Source organism: Monocercomonoides exilis (assembly GCF_001643675.1).
Source record: "Monocercomonoides exilis strain PA203 chromosome Unknown scaffold9-1957334, whole genome shotgun sequence".
In the NCBI taxonomy this organism is placed as follows: Eukaryota; Preaxostyla; order Oxymonadida; family Polymastigidae; genus Monocercomonoides; species Monocercomonoides exilis.
In genome coordinates, this window is record NW_027150554.1 from 1908242 (window position 1) to 1932737 (window position 24496).

General features: G+C 33.9%; 9 protein-coding genes across 9 annotated transcripts; 5 read left to right on the forward strand and 4 right to left on the reverse strand.

Annotated features, from left to right (window-relative positions):
- Window positions 1–4395: 4395 nt before the first annotated feature.
- MONOS_11773 (uncharacterized protein) lies at window positions 4396–5332 on the reverse strand (the record flags this gene model as incomplete). The annotated part of the gene is made up of 4 exons (XM_067864337.1): window positions 4396–4603; window positions 4769–4870; window positions 4961–5025; window positions 5216–5332. 4 exons carry the CDS (start codon window positions 5330–5332, stop codon window positions 4396–4398), a joined length of 492 nt encoding a protein of 163 aa, XP_067732725.1.
- A 4731-nt stretch (window positions 5333–10063) lies between these two features.
- On the reverse strand, window positions 10064–10270 carry MONOS_17232 (uncharacterized protein; the record flags this gene model as incomplete). The annotated part of the gene is made up of 1 exon (XM_067870132.1): window positions 10064–10270. The coding sequence occupies one exon, from the start codon at window positions 10268–10270 to the stop codon at window positions 10064–10066; it is 207 nt and encodes a 68-aa protein (XP_067732726.1).
- Window positions 10271–17618: 7348 nt separating this feature from the next.
- Window positions 17619–18068, reverse strand: MONOS_11772 (uncharacterized protein; the record flags this gene model as incomplete). The annotated part of the gene is made up of 2 exons (XM_067864336.1): window positions 17619–17830; window positions 17942–18068. The coding sequence occupies 2 exons, from the start codon at window positions 18066–18068 to the stop codon at window positions 17619–17621; spliced, it is 339 nt and encodes a 112-aa protein (XP_067732727.1).
- Window positions 18069–18353: 285 nt separating this feature from the next.
- MONOS_11771 (uncharacterized protein) lies at window positions 18354–18584 on the forward strand (the record flags this gene model as incomplete). The annotated part of the gene is made up of 1 exon (XM_067864335.1): window positions 18354–18584. One exon carries the CDS (start codon window positions 18354–18356, stop codon window positions 18582–18584), a length of 231 nt encoding a protein of 76 aa, XP_067732728.1.
- A 42-nt stretch (window positions 18585–18626) lies between these two features.
- On the forward strand, window positions 18627–19199 carry MONOS_11770 (uncharacterized protein; the record flags this gene model as incomplete). The annotated part of the gene is made up of 1 exon (XM_067864334.1): window positions 18627–19199. The coding sequence occupies one exon, from the start codon at window positions 18627–18629 to the stop codon at window positions 19197–19199; it is 573 nt and encodes a 190-aa protein (XP_067732729.1).
- A 146-nt stretch (window positions 19200–19345) lies between these two features.
- Window positions 19346–20068, forward strand: MONOS_11769 (putative Ubiquitin family; the record flags this gene model as incomplete). The annotated part of the gene is made up of 2 exons (XM_067864332.1): window positions 19346–19353; window positions 19456–20068. 2 exons carry the CDS (start codon window positions 19346–19348, stop codon window positions 20066–20068), a joined length of 621 nt encoding a protein of 206 aa, XP_067732730.1.
- Window positions 20069–20111: 43 nt separating this feature from the next.
- On the forward strand, window positions 20112–20399 carry MONOS_11768 (uncharacterized protein; the record flags this gene model as incomplete). The annotated part of the gene is made up of 1 exon (XM_067864331.1): window positions 20112–20399. One exon carries the CDS (start codon window positions 20112–20114, stop codon window positions 20397–20399), a length of 288 nt encoding a protein of 95 aa, XP_067732731.1.
- A 452-nt stretch (window positions 20400–20851) lies between these two features.
- On the forward strand, window positions 20852–21286 carry MONOS_11767 (uncharacterized protein; the record flags this gene model as incomplete). Its single annotated transcript, XM_067864330.1, has 1 exon — window positions 20852–21286. The coding sequence occupies one exon, from the start codon at window positions 20852–20854 to the stop codon at window positions 21284–21286; it is 435 nt and encodes a 144-aa protein (XP_067732732.1).
- Window positions 21287–23035: 1749 nt separating this feature from the next.
- MONOS_11766 (putative ISXO2-like transposase domain) lies at window positions 23036–23557 on the reverse strand (the record flags this gene model as incomplete). Its single annotated transcript, XM_067864329.1, has 1 exon — window positions 23036–23557. One exon carries the CDS (start codon window positions 23555–23557, stop codon window positions 23036–23038), a length of 522 nt encoding a protein of 173 aa, XP_067732733.1.
- Window positions 23558–24496: the final 939 nt, after the last annotated feature.

The window sequence follows — 24496 nt, forward strand, 5'->3', positions numbered from 1 at the left end:
CATTCAAAAAGTCTAATAAAACGCAGCTTCCAAAATAAAAACCTTTCAATTTCTCTAAAATTATCAAAAATAAATCAATTATTTATTTTCTGATGATAGCTCATACGGATCATCTAAAAAAAGTTATGCTATTATATCATACTCAAATTTAAATTATCTACAAACAATAATTAAACTTGTTGGGTTCTGTGATACCAAATAATTCAAATAAAAGAAATAACTCAAAAATTAAATGCAATAATGGAATTTTCAAATTTTTCTCAATTTCACTTATTATTCAATAATTCCTTCACAATTCTTTTTCTATTTATTTATATATATGTATTTGAGATTATTTCTTTTCATACCACAATTCCTTAAAAAAAGATCTTTCTTCGAACAAAGTTACGATATGAAAAATAATGACCCATATTCAAACAGTGAATTTTGACGGATAATATATTATTTCTAAAATAATTACACATATTAATAAAGAATAGCGTTCAGAAGCAGTGGCATAAAAATATAAATAAGATATTTGCGAATACAAAGATGAAAAAAATGGTGAAAATTTGAAATTTGTTTTGTTAATAAACACATTTGTAACTGCGAAGCATCTTATAACGCTATTGTAGTCTGGAATGAAAAAGACCATTTTGTTTTGTTTCTTTTTTATGTAATGATGGGACAAATTGATCATCGAAATGGGTGATTCTTTTTGAAATCACAATTTTTAATTATTTGGATCTTAAAGATGTGTGATTCTTTTTGAAAAATCACAAATGTTTAATTTTCAAATACTTCAAATATTTCTTATTTTGCTCAAATTTCTGTTTCAGCTCACAAATCTCCTCAAGAATGTTTGAAATAACATTATCAAGTAATTGATTCCATTGAAGTGAAGTTTGATATTTGTCAACAAAATATTTGGGAAAATATAAAATTATTGAAGTATTTGAAAATTAAACATTTGTGACATTTCAAAAAGAATCACCCAAATATTTACGAAATGAGATAATAAAAAGATTCAAATGATCTGCATATTCACTGAATTGGTTTTTTGCAATTTTTTTCTATAAAAAAATGGAAAATTGGTGACGGACGTGTTCAATTTTAACTTCACGACGCTCAGTGTTATTTTTTAATAAAAGTTAGAAAATTCTTTCATTAAATGTTTGTCGAATGATAATTTTTATTTAAAAATAATAGACAAAACAACAATTAAAACGACAAATATGCAGTTGATGTGAAAACAATGAGCAACATTCATTGCGTTTCGTTTTAACTAAAACCAGATATACCAATTTCAAACCAAACAAAAAAAATTATTCTCCTCTCAACATAAAAAATGATAAATATGGCTGATCCTTTTTGAAATCATACTTTAGTTCGAGTTTTGATAAAAAAAATTTTTTTTAAAAAGATTTTTGTTAAATTTTTGTTTCTGCAATAACAATATCATGAACAATAAGTGTTCCCTATTTCAACTCATTTTGGTATAATCCGAAGATATCGTCATCTTCAGATCTTATTGAAAATTTGTTGGTAATTCAACAATACATTGAACATTGTTATTATGCTATTGTCGCATGTCGGAAGTTAATGGTTTTGGAGAAAAAAATTTTTTTTTAATTTTTGTGATCAAAATAAATAATAGTGAAAAAAATATTAAGAGCGATATAATTCCATCAAATTTTAATGAAAAAAGTTGTATCCGATAAAAATGATGTGAAATAATCATCAATTATAATTTTGAGGGTTCGATAAAAAAGCAATTTTTTTTCCCTTAGATCAAAAATTATTTTTCAATTAGAAATTTCACATTTATTTGTTTTTTTTTTTTTAAAATAAACATTGAAGATAAATCATTCTTCAATATTTTAAAATAAAAGTGCAAATGAATTTATTTAGATATTCCTTTTTTTCAAAAAACTTGTGCTCAAAAATAAAAAATTTATTTTGATCAAAACCCAAAAAAATAAAAATAACAAATTATTGAGTGAAAATTTGAATATAAAAAAAATTCATTTCCGAATCACAAAACAATTATATTCGTTATTGAAATAGGTTAAAAAGATTAAGTACAGATATCGTATAAAATACCGGACATCGCACAAAATACCGGACAAGATCGATAACTCAATAACCGCAAGTGGAATAATTCTGACAATTTTCCTCAAAATATATCTCATCAATGCAAACTCATTTGATTAACAAAACTTTCAAAATAGCTTCATTTGCGCTTAGGAAAAATTATAATTAAAATCTCGGAGAAATAGGATTTTGAGTCACTCCGAAATTTCAAGAATTATTTTTTCTGAGCACAAATGAAGCTGATTTGAGAGTTTTATTTATCAAATAAGTTTGCATTGATGAGATATATTTTGAGGAAAATTGTCAGAATTATTCCTCTTGCAGTTATTGAGAAATCGATCTTGTCTAGAATTTTGTGCGATGTCCAGTATTTTATGCGATATCTGTAATTACAAATATGTGAAATTTGAAGATGACGATATCTTCGGATCATGTCAGTCGTTGTTGTTTATTTTTCGATTTTTATTTGAATCTTATTGAGTTTTCTTCAATTTTGAAAAAAAATAAAAAATAAATCCAAAAAAAAATAAAACTTAAATGAACAGTACAAAACCTAAGTATTCTGGTTTAAACATGTGTTTCTTTATGACCATTGACAATCAATTTTCGGTTTCTGACGGACCGAGTTACGATTTTGTCCGTCAGAACCTTTTTTTCTTAGATATCATATTTTGTATTTAAATATTATTAATTAATTTTAATTTAAAAGAAGTTTTTCAATATTATGTTTTTTCTTTGATAACTGACAAAAAGTCAATATCGGAATATTATGATCGTCAGACTGTCAGTTGTGTCAATGACCGTCTGTGATTTTCTGTGATTAACTGCAAAAAAATATCAGTTTCCAGCACTTCAAAATAAAAATTAATGATAAATATCGAAAATTATACACATATTATTGATTGTTATTATTCACAAACCACTTGAAAAAATATATTCATATCTTTGTTTTGAATGAAAAGAAGACATGTTGGATTTTCGAACTTTTCAATTCAAATATTAAGAATATATGATTTTGGAGATGTTTTTTTTCAAAAGAAAGATAGCTAATGAATGTGAAAAGAAATTCTCATTAAATCCGATTTCCATAACAATTTGGAGGAAGTCATATTCTCGATGATTTATGGATTATTTCTTAAAGCGAAGAAAAATGTTGTTGAAAACGAAAGAGAACAAGAAATTATGATTGCATTTCGAAGTTTTGGATGTATTGTATGGAAGATTTAAATGTATTTTGATTTTTCAGATTTCATTATTCGTTTATCAGAAAGTCCAGAAAGAACTGACATTTATGAAACGATTGAAATAATTTTATTTCATCAGGAGCATCACAATCTGACGCAACTTGCGTATCAGTGTACTTGGGACTTTTTGATCAACAGATTCTTCCATGATGACAGCTTGGAAGATACTTTTGTGAATGAACTGCATTTTCCAAGAGATGAAAAAAGAGAGTTGGAAGTGATAATAGTGCATGTTGATATAAGAGAGGAAAAGAAGAGGAAAGAGAAAAAGAAACGAAAGAGAAGCTTCTTTTTATTCGATGACTTACAATAATTGACAATTACCTATCAACTTGTCAATTGTTGAATGAAGCATTTCTTGTGCTTATAAATCGTATTGCAAAGGTGTTTCGAGCAACAAAGCATAATAAATAGATATTTGCGAGCAATCCATTAATTTGAAGAAGCTGCGAGCAATAGAGCCGCAGCAGCTGAAGTGTTTCTGAAAAGTGGGATAGTTGATGAACTTTTGAGGTAGTTTCATCGACAAATATTTTATAGTAAATGTCACATCAATGCTTTCACTTCTTCATGAAAATTTCAAAAAGATTAAATGAAGAGGAGAAAAATGAATCGAAAGAAATGAAACGAAAAGAGTTGAAAAGGTAGATGCTTGAAAAGATGGAAGAAGAATGATTTGAAGATATCATTTTAAGCTTTAATGGAATAATTTCTTATGTGAATGAAAAATATTATGATAATATGTCATTTAATTTTTCCAATCATTCATGAAAATTTTATCAAATTCATTTCATTTAGTTACTAAAAAATGCAACATCTTTGTTTCGTTGGTTGGTTATTGCACAATATACGACCGTTTGAAATTCTGTTAAATATAACAAATACATAGCACATTATATCTTTCTCGATCAATATTTTTTACAGATTTCTTGCGGAAACGTGAAAATTTTTAATTTCAAAAAAATGATCAAAATCCCATTTGCCTAAATAAACAGATAAAAAATTTTGTTTTTCAGTATTTATTATGAAACGAATAATGCGATTAAATAATAATGAGTGAAAGTTATTGTTTTTTTGTTTATTCTGGCTCATTTTCAGAATGTTCAGCCCCGTCACTTCCTTCCAAAGAATCATCAGAAGTTGCTTCATCTTCAGTAAACATGACAGGATCATCTTCTTCGTCATCATCTTCTTCATTGTCTTCCTCCTCTTCTTCAATAAATTCTTCTGGTTTGTATCTGCAAATCGCTTTGACAGTTTCTACAAATGATAGCTCTCTTGTCTTGCTAAAAACAAATGAGGATATGTAATCGTCAATAAATTTTTTTTTTATACCATTTTTAGGCATTTCCCTGCGAAACTGACTTCAATTGCCTTCAATCATATTCGTACAAATTTCGCTTTCTGGATCATGAAAGTGAAACTTGTGACAAACAATTTTATGTGTATACACTATCTCTTCCAAAGAGGCATACGCTTTCCATTCATCGCTATGAATTGTCGTTCCAGGCAAAATATTGGCTTTGATGATTAGTATAAGTGTGTTTTTTTTCCTGTTTGCAACAAGAACGATAAAAAATTTTCCATTTTTCCTTCTGGATTTCTTTGAACTGCTCAAAATAACCATATTTGCTTTTTTAAACTTCCTTTGTGAAATTTCCTTTTGTGCAAAATCGCCTCGTCTATTTCTACGATTGAATCCAGACCTCTTAGTGGTTCAAATGAATTCACTGCAATTTTGGACATAGAAGCTGCACCCAAAGAATAATAAAAACCTGCAGTATTCCTATGAATTCCAAGAAGAAGAGAGGTTTGAGTAATTGATAATTTTATCCATTTATATAACAAGATGTGCATGATTTTGTTTAATCCGACTTTTTGATTTTCAATGGATAAACCTGCAAGTAAACTAATTGTTCTGTCACATCTGTAGCATCTCCATTGTCTTGAGTTAGGATTTCTTTTACATAAAGACATTTCTCTTCTGCATTGTCTGCACTCTTTGTATCTTGCATCCAAAACATCCCTTTGAAACCAGTCCCATGTATCATCAGTACTGTGGAACATTTTGTTCAGATGATGTATTTTCATTTCATGATCTTCCATTTCCATTAAAAACAATTGATATTTTGAAAATGTGTTGATCAAAAAATTTGATCATTCCCACTAAACATATTTGTATTTACTGATTTTATTTTTAATTTTTTGTGAGTTTCCGCATTAATTTATAATTTTAAAATAGTGTGTGTGTTTGTAATATATCTCAATAAACCTTTTCATGAAATATCCAAGCCGGTCGTATATTGTGCAATTAACCGTTGGTTTTGTAATTTAACAACACTTTTGATGTGATTCGAATAAACGATAACTTAAAATGTATTATTTTATATTTGTCAGATTATTCACAATTTGTTTGAGGAAACAAGTTGGAGCTTGTTTGTGAACACCTAAATTTTATTTTTATTTCTTTTTATATGCATTTCGCATAATCGATAACAAAAATTCATTCAAAAGTGTTTTATTTTCATTTATTCTTCTCTTACCAAAAAAGTGAAACGATAAAAAAAGAATCATCAAGAATATTTATTTTATGCTGTCTTTTTCAATTCTTCAATAAATCTCTCTTTTCATCACAAATCCAACAAAGAAATAATCTAATTGTCTTGATAACTGGATATCCTTTCGTCACTTCCATTGCTTTGCTTTTACACTGTCTTCTCTGCTCCTTATTTTTCTGCATCCAAATAAGTGCTCGGCTCAACGCTTCAGCAAGAATTGTAGCGAACGGATCCAAGTGCTGAAGAAGACGCAGATGAGAATTACTTGCAGAATCCAGAGCAAAGAAAGAAAGAAAAAGAAGAAGCGAAATCAAAAATGCAATAAACCGCAAATCGATGGAAGCTTAAATTAATGAGTTGACTTCTGCCTTTGAAAGTGCTGCAATCCAGTCACCTGGATCTTGTTTTCTGTCACTTCACTTGTGTGCTTGTCCGCCTTGCTCCTGAAAAGTCGATCTTCTAATTTCCTCTTTATTTTCCTCTTTTTCATCTTCTGCACCAAACTTCATTTCTCTTTCTGCTTCGGCTCTCTAACACTTTCCAAGAAAAAAATTCATTTGTGGCTTCCTCATTCGCTCAATCATTCCAATAAAGCATTCCAGTCACATCCTGCACAATCCCCAAGAGCAGCAGCAAATAATTAAACAGATCAAACAGATTAAGAAGATATGTGGCTTTGAATTCTCATCATATTTGATCCCACTCCTGCTCCTTGCGCCGTATCATACGAAGGTGATGAAAGCAGAGAGATTTGAGAAATTGAGAATACTCCAATAACATCAAATCACACATCAAGGTGCTTCGAAGCGTTTCCTGCAAAAGTTCACTCGCACAATTTGCCATGCACAAAGAGGAAATGATTAGCATCTGTATTTGTCAATAAACTTTGCAGATTGAATTCTAAAGGAACGAATTCACATGTATTTATCAAATGCAGTTCTTGAAATTGAATAATGGTTTAAAAAAATTTCTATTTCTTTTTTGAAAAATTGTTTCGTTGAAAAAATGAGTCAGAATAATTAATAAATTGAAATTTGTTATTATTAAGTTAAAGATATTGCATTTATAAAATTAACTGAAAAATTTTATTTACTGACAAGTATTTTCAATCACTTAATTACGTGACAATTAAAATTTTTTTGTAACACATGTTTATTCTGGTTTTAAAAACACGATAACAATAATTACGATAACGTGATAAAGTGATCTCATTTCCAAATATTTGTTAAATAATGTTATTGAAAATGAAAAAAATTAGATTGGTTGAAATCGATTATATAAAATGAAATCTGTCAACTTTCAACAGTTTATCAGCTAATTCGCAATCGTCATTTCCATCAGTTGTTTCTCCATCAAATGCATCGATTTGCTTCCCTTCCGAAAAATGTGATATGGGTAATTATTTTTGGGATCATACTTTTTTTCGGGATAAGTTAAAGATTATGAAAAAACAGTTTTCAAACATCAAAAATGCTTTCAGGCATCATGAATAATATCAATCATCAAACTTCAAGTCAACAATAATGAAAGAAAAATAGTTTATATATGATTGTTATTGGATGACCATTATAAAAAACGCAACTTGTTTAATATTTGTCTTTTTTGATGAAAAACAATTTTTACGGTTCGCACATATTTCATGAATGTTTATGATCAATAATGATGATGTTGCGCAATCCAATAGAAATGCAATCATTTCAATTTGGAAAAATTTTGTCAAATGTTTCTGTTTTATATAATCGTGAACAAAAATGAAAAACAAAACCACTTTATTGTTTGTTTCAAATATGCAACAACACTGTCTATTATTGTGTCAAACTTTGCAATAAATTGAGTGTCAGTTGTTTATAAATCTTTTAATTCTCTCATTTAACCGAATATTATTGTTGTGATAACAGTTTCATTGAATTCCATATATTTCTCGTTTTTATTTTTTCTTTTCTTTAAAACTGGATTTTTATTCTTCACAATAATTATCAATTCGCAGTTAAAAAAATGCTAATAATGTTTTTTAAAAATACAATATGTCTGTGTTTCTAAGTCCAAAAGAAAAATTGTAACAATATTGAATTTGAGACTCATTTTATCAAATAAATTTATTGCAAACAGTTCATTTCAAAGTGAGACATTTTGAGATAATTTCACTCCATAAACAGTTACTATAAAGTTCTTTTTATAATTGCATTTCTTTTTCTTTTTTTTTATCTCTCACTCTCTCTTTTTTCTTCTCATTCTTTTCTTCAGTGCCTTCTTTGGCCTTCTCTTCTTTTCAGCCTTTCGCTTCTTTCTCATGTTTCTCTTCTGACTATCCTTGCTTATCTTTTTCTTTTCCATCATCTGGGCTATTTCCTAAAATTCCTTATCTTTTTGCTCTTCTCTCTTCTCTCTTCCTCTTCTCTTCCTTTAATTATTCTGTTTTCGCTTTCTCTCTCTCTTTTCCAGCTGCTTCACAAAATTTTCTTGATGCACCTTCAGAAGCATCAATAACGATGATATTGTGTGCAGATCCTGCCAAAACGGTAGTTCAAGCCTCCTTTCTTTTTCCTCGCTTTCTCTCCCTGCCTCTCTTTCATCCCTTCTTCAATGGTTTCCATGAATCATCACAGAAGGAAGTGGTGCATGTGATGTGCTCATCTGCATCTGGAAAATGAATAGTTCTGGTTGCAGAAGGCCAAGAAGTGTTTGTTGAAATTTTTATTGTTCTCTATTTTTGGAGAAAAGACGGAAGTGAAATTGTATCTTCGTTGGAAGGGCAGAGGAAGCGAATTTGCGCGATGAGAGCGGCTTGAATAGCTGAGATGTCACGCAGGAGATGAGATAGGAAAATTGCATATTCTGAAAAGAGTCAAAAAAATCATGGATAAGAAAGAAGAAGAAGAAGAAGAAATGTGAAAACAACAAATAATAAAGTTGTTTCATGAAAGCACAAAATTTCTAATTAGAAAAAAATCTATTCTGATCCTTCAGTACATATACATAAAATAAAAAGTTTCGAAAATCATACTTAATAACTCCAAAAAAATGCTATTATTACCAATCACACATATTTCACATTTCTGTTCGTCTGTCTTTGCCACATCTCCTCTAAAATCCGTCCATAATGAGAAATATGTAAAAATTGTTAAGTCAATTATCTTTACAGTAAACTTTTGAAGATGTTTGCACCAGATAACCTCAAATTTGAAGCATCTGCAAAAGAATAAGGAGAAGTTGAAACAGGAGAAGAAGAAAATATTGGATATGCCTGAGAAGTTTGACTGATCGGGGAGCTCACAAACTGTGGCAGCTTTTCGTTCTGCACAAATTCTTTGCTTGACTCGTTCTCCTTCTTCAAAATCCTCTTTTTCTCTTCAATGCGTCTCCTCAACTCTGATTTCTAATTCAACTTCTCAGTCATCTTCTCGCCTGTCTTTTCTCCTTCATTCAGCTTCCTCAGCTCCTCATGAAGTTTTGCCTTTTCCTTTTCTGTATGCTCTTTCCTGAACCTCTTCAACTTCCTTGTCACTTTTAATAACTCTCCATTCCACTTTGTCATCTCCTGTTCCACAAATTTTATAGAATAGTATCATGTACTGCTTCATAACAGACACAAGCTCGTCAAAGGAGGAGATTATCTCTTGAAAGTTGACAAGCTGAATTTTGTTGACCAAACTGGTTTTTTAACTTGGAAGGAAAGAGGCTGCATTGGCTACTCATGGATGATATTGTAAATTGAAAAAGTGGATGGAAGCGAGGTTAGATGATAAACAGTGTTCACTAATATGTCTTGTGGGCTGCTTTTACAGTTTGTGACTTCTGAGACACATCTGCAAAAAGATGAACTGTGGTAATAACTTTTGAGGTATTTGACTTTTCTGAGTTCTTTGCTTTCTACTCCTCCTCTCTCTGCATAATCTCTCGTTTGTACTCCTCAATCATCATTCTCCTCTTTTCTTTGTTGTTCCATACCAGCTTTTTCATTTGCTCCTCAAAACGCTATTCCTCCCAGAATATCATCGTTAGCAACAACATTAACAACAAGTGAGTCAAATGCAACGTAAGTTTCGCCTTGGTAAGTGTATAAATATTGTGTATTGACATTGGTTTATACATATAATGCTTCAGGTTCGTATCATTCTCCTTCTTCTCATGCATCTGCTGCATTTCGGTCTTCAGCTTCTCCTCTCCATCATCCCCCGGTAGCCACAGTTAGTCAACAAGATACTTTTTTTCCACTTCATGAAATATTTGCTTCCACGAAGCCACTTCGATTGCCTTATCGTCTTCTCTCCTTCCGTCTTCTTTCCATTCGCTTTGCACCAATCGCAGTGCCCTCATCTCATTCGCTGCCTCGTGGTGTTGTAGCTCGATTTCTGAGTCCTTCTTCTTTTCTTTTTCTCTTTCTTTCTCATTCATTATATCTTATGAGCAATTTCTCAACGCGCATTGCACTCATCTCACGTTGTTGATCTCTGTGAATGTCTTTCCTTACAATCTGACAGAGAAAATTTGAAAATCTTGACGAAAAATAATTGGCGCCTGCGCCGTTATCGTATCGCTGATGCTGTAACATAAGATTATTTTCTTCTTTGGAATGAAGAGGAGGAGGAAAATAAAAGGAGGAGGAGAAGAGGAGGAGTAGAAGAGGAAAGAGAAGGAAGAGAAGAAGAAAAAAAAACCAGATTATTTGAGAATACAACTAAAGTTAGATCAGATGGAGAAGAAGAAGACATGAAATTTCATTATTAAAGTTGTCATTAGTGAATTTCACAAATAAGTTAAACACTATCACTCACAAAACGGGAACAAAGAAACTTTCCTTGAAAATATTATTATATGAATAACATTTATTCTTATCATCAAAAAAAAGCAATTCAGATCACATATATGTAAAGAAAGAAAAAGAAAGAAAAATCTTTTTTCAAATATTAGTGTAAATGCGCTCAAACAAAAAAACGAAAAAATGATGAATAAAGCTTAATCAGCTTCATGATAAATCGAAGCAATATGATGTCAATAACAAACTCCGTCATAAGATTCCCGTCGATTTTTCTGTGATTTGTACATAATATTCAAAAGCTATGTTTTCAATTGGATGCTCATCTTTGGACTTTCCTTCGCTCTCTGAATTCTGTTCTTTTTTTCGGATTCTTTTATCTCCGTTCCTTTCTTCGTTCATTTTCACTTATTTCCTTATTAACAAAACATTTATCTTTGCATTCAAAATCTTCTTTGCATCAAAAAGTGAATTCCAAAAAATATTTTTGTCTCTATTGAAGTGTAATTCATCATTTAGGTAATATTTATGAATCTTTTTTAGCGTTTTTCCGTGCTTCAAAAACGCTTCGCAGGCATTTCAATTTTCTGAAAAGAAAGCGTTACAGCAAATTGTTGAAAAGCAACAGTTGTATTTATAAATCATTCACAATTGATTTTTTAAACAGAATATTATATTGTTGCAATGAAAACAAACTATATGAATTACCTTTTTGATCAATGTCAATAGATAAATCATTCAATGATTCACTCCTCAATTGAGAATTATTTATACAAATATTATCGTTTATTCAAAGCAAAATCAACAAAAGTTCTGGTTTTTATTTCAACGTTCCTTAAATTACTAATCCAATCTGCTCTGAAAATGTGTAGAAAACTTGTGAATAATTACTCAATATTAATATTATACTTCTCTTGATCTTTTAACTGAACAAAAAATTAATTGAAAAACGAATAAATAAAATAGAAAGCAATGTGATACATTATAAAAAAACATCAAATGTCGACATTTGAAAAACAGAAAAAAAAACAAAACTAATGAAAAAAAAGAATTTAAATATTGAAACGAATTTATTAAATGATTGTCTGCCCTGGGAGGCTGATTATGGACCCAAAACCTTCAAGGGACTGTGCTGGACAGGTCACAGCACAGTCCCAGGACGGAATCAGCCTAGCCCCATTTATTTCACTCAAGAGCGAAAATTGGGGTACAAGAAAGCATTTGTTGGAAGCAAACACTTACTGGCTTGAGCAGCAGACGAATCAAAAAAACGTCGTTCGTTTCAATTTAAAATTCAACAAAAACAAAATTACTCATCAAGAAGACCAGAACTTTAATATCAAATTGTATCCTATTTTTTCCTATCATTTAATAGTTTTCTTGTAGCATTCCCTATTTCAAACATTTCTGTTTTGCGAGAATATTTTTTTGAGGATTATATCATCCTTTCATCTCTTGTGCTTTTTTCAAGAAAGTTCATTAACTCTTTTCCTCGGGAATCTTGTGGTGAACACACAGATCTGAAAATTTGATGACCTCGTTTCTCATAGAACTAATACGTCTTTATGGGCTTCGCTTCAATTTTCCTCCGTCGTATTTTGTTTCCAGAAGAGTGTCTGAGTTTGTAAAGAAAAAGAAGAAAATAAAAACAAAATTTACATAAGTGTATCACACTTGACAAAATATCGCGTTGTCTTTTGATTATTATCCGAGTTGTTTTGGAGGGAATCATATGAGTCATCTGTATGGTCTTTCAGAAATTTCATAAGTTCATCAATATTATTAAGTGAAGATCCATTGGGCAAGTTATTTTTAACACAGTTTGTCAGATTCCCGAATTCTCCATCACATTCACTTTTTCCATGTTTTTCACTGAAAAAGGAAAGAGTTGTTCGTTTGCCTTTGACGGGAGAAGAGTTGTCAGAAAGGAGAAAATGCATAAGCTGGGAATACCGAAAGTGTGGCCCTGTATCACATTCAAAATGAAGAGTTTGCTTTTCTTTGACGATTTCATTTTCCAAAACTTGCTTCAGGCATTCAATGGTGAAACAGTAGTCGTGAGATAGAGCGTTTGAGAAGAAGTTAAAAATGTGCTTTTCTTTGTCTCCTTTCTTGTTAACAATGTAAACAATTACACAAAAATGTGTGATTTCCTCTTTTTCGTAATAATCTCGGCTTATTTGATTTTTGCAAATTGGAAGCGTCCAATTTTCTTTAAAGTCGAACAAAACAAACGCCTCCGAAAAAGAAATGTTCTTTTTGATTTGATGGAAGTGCTGACGTTGATTTGATGCAAGAAAACGATGCTTTTCAATAAGCCTTATTGTTTGTTGCTCTTGATCATTCAATGTTTGTGATTTTGTTTTCAGATATTCTTCTTTTTTCTTCAGATGATTGAACATTTCACATAAGTTGCACAAGTCAGTTCGCCAAGAAGCCCTTTTAAGGAATTTTGTCTTTTTGTAAAAAGAACTTTTTGACATTTTTATATTCGTGGTTTCCATTAACTTTCTGAAGAGCTGCGCTTTTGTTGCATTGATGATGCGAACTTTTTGTTTTTTAATATGTGAATAAGAATTGTTTGGAGAACCATGAAAGAATGGATTATTGACGCTTGCATTTTGAGAATCTTGATGTCGATAATTGTGAAGGGTTGAAAAGTGTTGATTAGGATATGTTGATCTGTTTTTTGTTTCACTCAATTGGATGGATATAATCATTTCTGGAAAGAGAGATTGTTTTCCATGTGGTTTTGAAAATGCAGTTGAATTATGAGTGAGATGATTATTAATTGTTGAATTATTTGTTTCCCAGTCATTTGAGTTCGTTTGATAATTGCAATTAGAAGAAAATTCGTTGGAAAAAGGAAGAAATGAAGTGTCTATTTCAGATGAAGTGGAACATCCGGAAGGTCTATTTGACAAATCAAATAAGGTCGATTTTTTATGGTGATTTTCTGATGAAGAATGAACGTTTGTAATTTCATCATATGTTTTTGAAGGTGAAGTGGAATGATGTGAATTTCTCGTATAAGGATGAAGTGAATAAGAAGGATCTTGAAATAAACCATCACAATTAATATTTACCGAACGAACATTTGTTTTCCTCTGATTCACGAATGAAATATTATTAGAAAAAGAACTTCCTTGATGTGACAGTCCCAATTGGAACAAATATGGTGAAGTAATATCAGAAACAGGAATGCATCCACGATTCTCCTGAGAATACACGATCATAAACGGAATTGAACCTTTGTTTATGTGAGAGTTTGTTTCTGTTGTAATTTCGTTATTAATGAAGGATATTTCTCCGTCGTTACAAATATACCAACTATCTTTGGATGATGTACATTTTGGCGATGGGCATCTGCTTCTACACATTGCATAAAAATGTCCACAATCTTTAGATCCTTGATGAAAAAGCAAGGCTACCAAACTGTAATTGTGGGAATTCTCTGTATAAGAACGATGAGAAATCATCGTTCCATTTAATTCAGAAAATGAGATTGCGGGTGGAACATTAAATATTCTCTTTTGGTTATCAATGTCGGATTCGAGAGTGAATGTTAAAATGTGAGGGAATTGTTTTATTTTCATCGATGAAAATTGATTAGTAGTTTTTTGATATTGGACGCAGAAAGCTTCTCTGTTGTTGGTATTTGTTTAGCTTATCCTGAATGATTTGTTTAACTCGGAAATGACATCTCTCCCATGAAGTCGAATTAATGGGGTGGATTCAATCATTCCTAACTCTAACCTCCCGCATTCGTTGCACTTTCTGGGGTAGCAGATTTTGGCTGACATTTTATTTGTAATCATTGGAGTTATAGATGAAAGATCGCTAAACAAATTAGAAAATGTCTCATAGCATTCCTGTTGTTCACCGTTTTTGAGTCCATGCCTTTTTTCCCAGTTTCTTACGAAAGGCAAGGACCAAGATTGTGGGACATTATCATTGTTTATGTTAACTGAAAAATCCAACGGTTGAACAATGTCCAGCAAACGATGAAAATAGTGTGAAATTTTCCCTTTTCGAGTACAAAATCGTTCTGAGTGGAAATAAATAGAACGGAACACTTGTAACATTGAAGTAAGATAACAAGTGTTTCCCATGTTTGGTAACGGATAATAAGTATTGTATTCTCTCTGTGTTCCAGTTTGTGCAGCGTGCTGATTATTCTGTGAACAGCATTCGATGATTGATCTGCAAGAAGAAATTGAGCCTTGACTATTCTTTATAGAATTTTCATTGGTATCGTTGGAATAATGCAGTTCTTCATTTTTTTCAATCTCCATATTTTCTCCATTATTACTTTGCGGTGCTAATTCTGATAAATCCAAATTTATTTCCGGTTCGAAACAGCTTTCTTCATCCATTTCGCATTGAACGTCCAAAAGCGAAATTTCATCATCTATCTCCATGTGAATGAATTCATTGTTTTTTGAATTGTTGGATTCCTCTTCTGTCTGCAAACATTCGCTTCTTGTGTTGTTCTCTGTGAAATAATGATATAGAGGATCTTCATCTTCTTCCATCTCGTCGCTGCAGTTTATGATTTTGAAATCATCATCTATCTCCATTGAAGATTCTGAAAGTGATAATTCTTCAACACTTTTAATTAAAGTACACAATTAGAAGACAAACTGTTATTTTGTTGTGACAACTTACAAATGCATTTCGATGATTCAGTTGAGTTTTCATTTATGAAATCAGTGAAAACTTTTTCATCTTCTGGACTCATCTCTATGAAAATGTTAATATATAACAAAGAACAAATTTAAGATGAACAGTTTCACATTTTTTTCAATTAAGAATTAGATCAAACTTCGTTTTGATGGGGGAAGAGCAGCCTTTTTTGGAGTTAGAAAATCAAACGATGTGTACGAGCTATTATCCTTTGCGTGATAATAGCTTCCATGAGAGCATTCAAAGCCCAAATCGATCAATTGCGAGAGGGCATATTCCTGGCAAACACATTTTAAAAGCGTCACTTTTGTATGTGGATTTTCTTCTCGATTATACGCAGACGCTAATCGCAAAATTACATATAGATTTCGATCTTCAGTAATTAAATATTTTAATGAGTTTAATTAATATAAATTTAAAATAAGAAAAACAAAAACAAACCGTTAAATATTTTTTGAATCTGGGGAAATATTTTTTTACCCGTATTTGTATGGAATAACATGTACTTCAGCATTTCCACACAGTCATTTGCAGATTTGTTTGTTAGATACTCCCAAACATTTCTGCATCTTTCGCTTTTCCTCGAGTTTGATAAAAGAGAAAACTTGATTCGTTCCATGACTCAGCAAAAAATAGTTTATTCTTTGTGATAACAACGTTCCACAAATGGGATGATCAGCCAAATCTTTTATCATTGAAAATATCAGTATTCGAAAAGCATTCTAAAATGTTTATATATGAAATTGAGTTTATGATATTAAGAGTTGCTTGATATTTAACAATATTGAACAGATGAAAGTTTATCTTGAGACAGCTTTCATTTGAAGAATTATCATGTTTTTGGGTTATTTCTGAAAAAATGTGACCAAAGGAAAGCGGGAAATGCATTTCTGTAAAGAAAAAGTGTGCGTTGCTTCTCCAACATGGACAACAAACAAGTCTGATTTTTTTTGAGTAATTTTGGTTTTCGTAATAATGTAAAAATAAATAACGCAATATTTTTCCACATCATTATCATTATTTGTGTTAGCCATAATGAAAAATGAAGCTACAAATTTATTTGCGAAATGTTCCTGTTTATAAGAATATGGATTCCTTCTTGTCGAAATTTTCGAAAAGATCGCTTTAAATACAAGAAAATGCATTCCATTCAATCTTCGAAAATTCTTCTTTTCTCATCCTCCTTCATCATCATCATCATCTTCTTCTTCTTATCAGCATTCTTCATCAATCATTTCACTCAACTCACTTTTTCCTTCATCAGAATTCATTTTTCTTTCACAATTATCGAAAAAATACTTTTATCTCCTGTCATATTGCAACCTCATCTTCAAACAAACTTGTTTCTTCCTAAGCCAATATTGCTCAATTGCAGAGCTTCAGCAGATAATTTTTTCACAACTCTTCCATAATCACGCAACTCTTTCATTTTCCATTCGACAATCTTTCATTTCCGATCTTCAGCTTCCTTTCAACTTTCAATCAACAGTCAATCTGTATCAAAATAATTATTCTAAAATGGCTGCACCAACTTCAAATTATTTATTCTACCTCAAAGGGTTCTGTGAAGCATTGTGTTTTCAGTTGGAATTGCTCTCAATTTGTGATTAGAGTTTTGGAGCAAGAATTTGGTTTATTCTTGTTTACCGTTTTTTTTTTAATTGTTCTTTTCAAACTTATTGAGTTTTTGGACATGTTTAAAATATTTTAATAGTCACAAAAAATAAGCTTCAATGTTGATTTATGATCTTTTGGTTGCATTTTTAAAAAATATTAAAATTACAAATAAACAATTGAAAAGAGATATTCACAAAAGTCACTAATAACAAATGTGAACGACCAATTTAACAAAGGAAATGGTATATGCATGAGTAGTCAATTTGATTGTTTATACTGTACACTTCTCGAAAGAACTGAAGAAATCTGATAAACACTTGCAAACTTTATTGATGTTTCTTAGTCAAATACAAACATTCTGTTATGTCTCCTTTTATTTTGCAATCAATAAAATCGGAATTTTCTGAATATTAACTATTCAAAGTTCGATATCATCCAATTTGCAATGATATTTCAAAAAAAGAAAAAAAGAAAGAAAAAGAAAAAGGAAAACACAACGAAGTTTCATCATTTTGAGGTGAATGACTTCATCAACTGTTTGAACTTTCTGATGCGAAAATTGAAGAAATCAAAGTGAAGTTTGTTGGTCAACTTTTAAAAAATTATCTCACATCTCTTACACATTTTAAATACAGGAAAACAGCACAGCATTATTCTTGTCGTTCTAATTTTTTTGACTTCGTCTTATTCTATTGAAGCAGAACGTAGATCTTCTTCTCCATTCAGGAGGCAGAGCAGCGAAGAAAAGAAAGCGGAAGGAGATGACAAGTAATTATCATCTTCATCTTCGCCTGCAATTAACTCTTCGTATTCGTCGGCGGTTTCGTCGTCATTCACGTCTGCAGTAGCGATGGACGATATCGATTGACGGATGCGGATTGCTGTGTCAGAAGAAGCTGGGGCGCATGCAAATCAAAAGAATTCGTAACGGAAGGAGCAACTGATGCTTCAAGGGATATGTTGTGGCTCGGCGGGGAATGCTGAATGAAGGTGTTGTGCGTGCGTACGATATGGCGCTTTCGGCGATGCTTTCTGTTCCGTTTGTTGGTCAGGCTCCATAGCTTGCAGCATCTGTGAGTACGAAGTCGGGAAGAAAGTGGATCGTTGCAGCGGCAGATGTGAATGTGCTCCCATCGATCTGCGATCTATTTGAACCTTCGCTGCTTCCGTCGGTGATAGCGCGGCTGGTGTCGCAATCACTGCAGTCGAGGCGTGTTGTGGAAAAGCTGGAAGGCAAAGGGATGGGATGAAGGAGAAGAGGAAAGGAGTGAAGAGGAAAAGATTGAAGAGGAAGAAAAGGAGAGAGCGAAGAATGAGAAGAAGGGGATTTAGAAGAGACTTTTTTCGCTGACGCAAATAATTGGGATAGAGCGGATTGTCCCACTGCGTGATGTGAGCAAGAAGATGGTGATGAAGGAAATGAAGGCGATTCTGTTGGCTGATTTTCCTTATGGGGAATATGAGCTGTTAGAGTGGGCGACGGGGCTGCGGACGTCTATTTCGCTGAATGAGCCACTGAAGATGGTTGAAAACAACGAGAAAGATGGAATGAACGGGGAAAAAATGATCGAAAAATCGAAAGAAGATATCGATTGCGGTGTGAGACAGGACAACACATCGTTTCTAAATGGTATGAGGAAGATTTGGTGACGAGGAGGTGATGCTGCAGTTGTGATTGCGGGAGTTAGGCAGATGAGAGAAGGAGTGGAAGCAAGGAAAGAAGATGTGACTCTGAGCAACTGCACAGCAATTACACGTGTGTATGTGTTTGGGAGTGTGCTTGCGCATGTGTTTGATGCAGAGATGCAGCTTACGGTGTTGGAGGAAGGAAGTCAGGTGGAGGTGGAAACAGCAAAGGTTGCGGGGTCGTTCGACATGTCGGACAAGAGGCTGAACACAGAGCAAGAATACATTCAGCGAAGACAGATGGCAGCAGTGTGTTTGGGGAACACACTGGATGCGCACTCTGTGCTGATGCACGGGGTTGTGACGCAGGAGACTTGGAGGAAGGAGGCGAGCGCATTTGCAGGGGACGCGATCTGCGGAGGAGCAGCAAGCGGAGAGATGATGGCAGACATGATGGCGAGGAAGAAGAAGATGATGATGATGAACGGGGCGATGGAAGGGGGAATGGGAGGAGTGCGGAACTGGAGGAGGAGCCTGGCAGACTGGAAGAACATTGACTTTTTGGGGGAAACGACGACACTTGTGTTGAAGCACCAGGGGAAAAGAAGAGGAGGCGTGTGGTTATCCCGATGGAGGTGATTGCAGTGAAGGGGCAGAGCACTGTGACTGTGGTATCGACAGACGATGAGTATTTAGTGGAGAAAAATGTATGATTGGATCTGAATCTGTGCCGTGGGAGAAGGAAAACGGAGGGAAGAGAAGGATGATTGAAAGAAATAAGGCTAATGAATGTGTTTGATTCGAAGAAGAATGTTTTGCAGAAGATGCACTCGGAGCTGATACTGAAAGAAAGTGTTGAAAAGAAGATATTGTGAAGCAATTGATGAAAACGAAGAGCAAGAGAAAAAGTAAGAAGAAAAGGAGAAAGAAGAGAAGGAGAAGAATTGCTGGAGAGGAGTTTGAGGAGGTGTGTGGCGCCGGTGGAGAAAGTGGAAAATCAGCTGAGGTTGCAGCTGATAGACAAGAAAGAAGAGGAGAAGGTGTTTGAGACTGCTCTTCGATCAGGACTGGAGGTTGAGTGGTTGATTGAGGCAGAAGAAGAAGAAGAAGAAAGAGGAAGAAAGAGCAGTGTGAAAGGAGCATCGGAGCGAGCATTCAACGAAGGAGGGGATTTGGGGAAGATGGAAGTGCAGGTGAGGGCGATGCAAGGGAAGATAATTCGAGTATGCGTGAAGAAGGAGACTACGGTGGAGGAGCTGAAGGAGCTTGTGCGGAAGAAAGAAGGGAATCCGCCTGACATGCAGAAGATTGTCTTCAACAATGTGCAGCTGAGTGACATGCGCACGATGAGCGGGTGGTTCATCCGGAACAACGAAAAGCTGAAGCTGATGCAGCGTCTGCTGGCGGGGTGCAACGGATGTTCAAGGGCAGATGGGGCAGACGGGGCAGATGGAGAAAGGATCGAGGCCTGGAGCGAGAATGGCAATGCTGATGGTTGGGATGGCTAGGGCAGGGGCAGAGGCAGGATTAGGGCAGAGGCCGAGAATATAGATGCAGTCGAATGCATGGCAGAGGATAAGCAATGCTGGCGCGATGCTTCGTTGGGCAAATGACTTTTGTGGCTCTTTCTTAATGGATATTCGATCAAATCCTCAGATGGCGATGCCTATGGGAATGCAGATGGAATCAGAGCATATGCGTAATGTTTTCACTTCTGCTTCTTGTGTTTCTTGCGACTCTTTTGGAGATGATGAGCTTTGTACCTGGAAAGAAGAAGAGAAAATTCCAGTTGCGATGTTCCAACAGGTGGAGAACATGAAGGAATACCGAGAGAACTAATATCATCGTGTCGCGCCATCTCATTCGATGCTGATTGAATGGAACCATTTCTTCCTGGACTATGCGTGATATCTGTTTGGGTGTACCGGGGAGTGGGTGGGCAGGGATACGCATGAGTGTGGGAGGTCTGTTCCTTTTGTGTCAGCGAATGTGATTGAATGCACCGATTCGTTTGCATCAGTGGCGTTTGTAGCAACGCTGACAGATGTTTGTGTGCACCCTGTTTGCGTGGAGAAAGCGATTGTGATGAGGGGAGGAAGAGCGAGTGTGTCTTTTTGGAGCATGACACAGCCGCAGTGCTGTTTGTGAAGGAGATGGAGGAATTTGAGGGAGTGAAAGAAGGAATTGAAGGAGAAGAAAAATGAGAAGGAGAAAAGGAAAGAGAAAGAGAATAAGAGAGACAAGTGAGGAAACAATGGCTGTTATTGAGTGGCTTGGGGAAACGAGTGGAGATGAAGCAGGTGGTTGTACAGGAGTTTGTGTATGATGTGAGCGAAGAGTGGGAGGTGAATGAGGGAGGGCGGAAGGCGAGAAAGTATGTGGAGTGGGAGAAGATGCGAGCGGGGCGCGTATATGCGTGCGATGTGGTGCTGACAAACACGACGTCAGCGCAGAGGTCGGTGGAGGTGCTGATACAGGTGCCAGGACTGTCGATTGTACTGCAAAGGGGCAGTGCGACGAGGACACAGAGCGTTGTTCCGTGTGTGCATGGGATGCAGACGGTGTCGTATGTGGTCTATTTCCCGGAGAGTGGGGAGTTTGTGCACTATCAGGTGTTGGTTGCGATGCGGGGGCGGTATGTGTGCTGCAGCCGAGAGGGGATGCACCGGGTGAATGTGGAAGCAGAAGGTGTGGCTGGTGATAAAGAGGAAGCAAGCTTGTCATAGGAAAAAAGATGTTGCCATATGTGTGGAATACAACATCACCAGCCGAGTGCAAAAAGTTCGAGAAGAAGAAAAAGTCGACACACTCGATCCGTTCGTTCGAACAAATTTCAAAGATGGTAGGGCAGCGCTGATGAACGAGTCTAGATGGTTGAATGCAGAAGATGGAGACTCAAGAGGGTTGATGCTCAAGATAGTTGCACTTGACATTTTTTGATGTTTTCTGGGTGACTTCTTCAAATACACTCCATTCAATAACAACATCTTGTTCAACTTCATTTTTTAATTCTTCTTGAACTCTTTCAAATGCTCAATTCACTTACTCCTTCCGGCTAAATATTCTTCATCGTCAAATAAAAAATGTTCAAAATTGTTATTGACAACATGAAATATTTCCCTCTGAAAATTCACCGATCGTTGTAACTGTTATATTCAGAAGTTATATTTTTTGAGAATATTGCAACAAAAAAAACGAATTCAAAAAATCCAAAAATAAATTAAACTTTCAAGAAAAAACAAATTACAAACAACCAATTATAAAAATGCTTTTTTTGCTTAAATTTTTGTGAGATGTATTTGCTTATTCGAAACGTTGATATCAATTCTGAGATTTGAAAATCTGTGATTGAATAAAATTTTGTATACGTATCTTAATATTTTATTTTCTCGAAAAAGAATCGAAACATTCATTGTAAATTTTATAAACATCGATTTTCAAGATGGATCAAAAAGAAAAAACTCTTATTCACCAAAAATCAGCAATTGAAATTCTTATGAGATCAAAAAACATGAATTTTTAAATTTGATTGATTGTCGATAAAATGAAGTTTGTGACATTTTTTAAAATATAATCATGATTACTTTTGTTTTTCAAGAATAACTGAAACTGAATGAAAAAAACAACGTCAATGTTTCAATATTATGACAAAATGCCACAATTCAAGTTAAAAATAAAAGATTCAGAAGAGTTTCAAGTTTGATTTTAGGTTTATTGATTTTTAGATGTTTTCCGTTCAAATTCTTCACATGTTGATAACTTTCGAACGGAAAAAAATCAGACCGAAAATTTTGACAGAAAAAGTATGATCCCAAAAAGAATTACCCATATTTATGTTTTCTGCTCAAATTCCATCTTTCTCACCATTGAAAAATATCATTGTTTTTCGTCTGAAAATATCATCTCCAATTCTCTTCCCACTCCCTTCACCCTGGGCACTTTTCGTATGAGTTCGCTCTCCCAACTCGGTGATCAGCCCGTACAACGATATATCCCGCTTTCATTCATTTTCATTCATTTCCACCTCCTGCCCTGAAAACAACACAAAAACATTCAACAGATAAATATTCATAAAAAGAAAAACAAATAAAGACCAAACTGCCCTTTGATTGCATTTTGCCAAACAGCTTCATTCCCACAGCCATCATCATTCAAATATTCAATCTCTTCATTTCAGTCTCAGAATGATTGAATTGCAGCATGGAATGCATCTCCACAAAATACATGGTATAATCCGAAGATATCGTCATCTTCAGATCTTATTGAAAATTTGTTGGTAATTCAACAATACATTGAACATTGTTATTATGCTATTGTCGCATGTCGGAAGTTAATGGTTTTGGAGAAAAAAATTTTTTTTTAATTTTTGTGATCAAAATAAATAATAGTGAAAAAAATATTAAGAGCGATATAATTCCATCAAATTTTAATGAAAAAAGTTGTATCCGATAAAAATGATGTGAAATAATCATCAATTATAATTTTGCGGGTTCATATTCAGATGCACTTTCACCATCTCCTGCTCCATTGTCACTTTCTGACTCTGTTTTCTCTCCTTCAACTTTTTCACCAAAAATATCATCTATATCAGCAATTTCTTCAGATTCTTCTTCTTCAATTACGTTTTCATCTATTTCTTTGTCATCATCGTCATCATTTTCCATGCAAAGGTACTTAACGAGTTCAGTGAAAGTGATGTCAAATGAAGATTTGACAAGATAAAGAGATAGATAATCATGCATCAATCGAATGCGAGTTCCAAAAGACGGAAAAGTGCGTCGTAGATGATGCCACAACCCCTCAATTGTATTTGTGCATGCTCCCGTGTCCTTATTGAAGAATTGCGTTTTGTGGCAAACTTTCAAATGCTTGTAACCCAGAGTCTCCAAAATGTTGTACGCTCTCCATTCATCAGACATAATTGTTGTCCCTTCCTTTATGTACTTCTGAATCAATGGAATGAATGTCTCTCTTTTTCTGTTTGGTACCACAACCATGAATCTTCTTCCAGCTCCTCCATCCTCTTTCCTCTCCACGCCTCCAAAAATCCAAATTTGTTTCTTCTTTCTTCCACGATGAAATTTTCTTTTCTTACATATTGCTTCGTCAATTTCTTCAATTTGCCTTCTCCACCAATAGACACCTGCCTCTCATTCCATATGTCAGCACATGTTTTTCTGATGACACTTCCCCAATAGCCCACTGAGTCTTCATCGATATATAGTGACGTTGCAATTGTTTTATTAGGAATTTTCATCCATAATTCAGGAAAACAAGCAGAGTGACACCCAATCCTATTTTGGTTTTGCTGAATTTCGTATCAGAAAGGACGCTTGTCTTAGTCTTGCATGTCGGACAGGCAAAATATCTGTATTTTCCATTTTTGTGAATATGTTTGAAGACTCTATGCTTGCTGCACATCGGAATGCGATCACTGACGATTTCATTAATGAACCAATCCCATGCCTTATCATCATTATAAAACAAACGATTGAGCTCGGATAATTCTTCTTTTCTGATGATTTTGATATCTCGCGCCATGAGATCAACTTTGATCAAAACACATAAAATGAATAAAAAATTAAATTATTGCGGGATATTTTTTTTTTTTGAAAACACATTTCCGACACATAAAACTATTTTATTTATTGTTATAATATGATAATAAGACAAAATAATTACAAATTTGTGAATTTTGAAGATGACGATATCTTCGGATCATGCCAAATACATCGTGTATCTCACTGGAGGGTCTTCTCAGCCCATCTGCAGCGTGGTGGATGCCCAGAGGTGTCTTTTCTTTTCGGTCATGATCATCTCCTTTAATAATATTCTCAACCACCCAAAGTCGTATTTGAGGTTTATCTCATCAACACCAGGCACAGGAGGGATATGGGGCAGAAAAGAGATGGAAGAATATTATTTGTAGCAGGGGG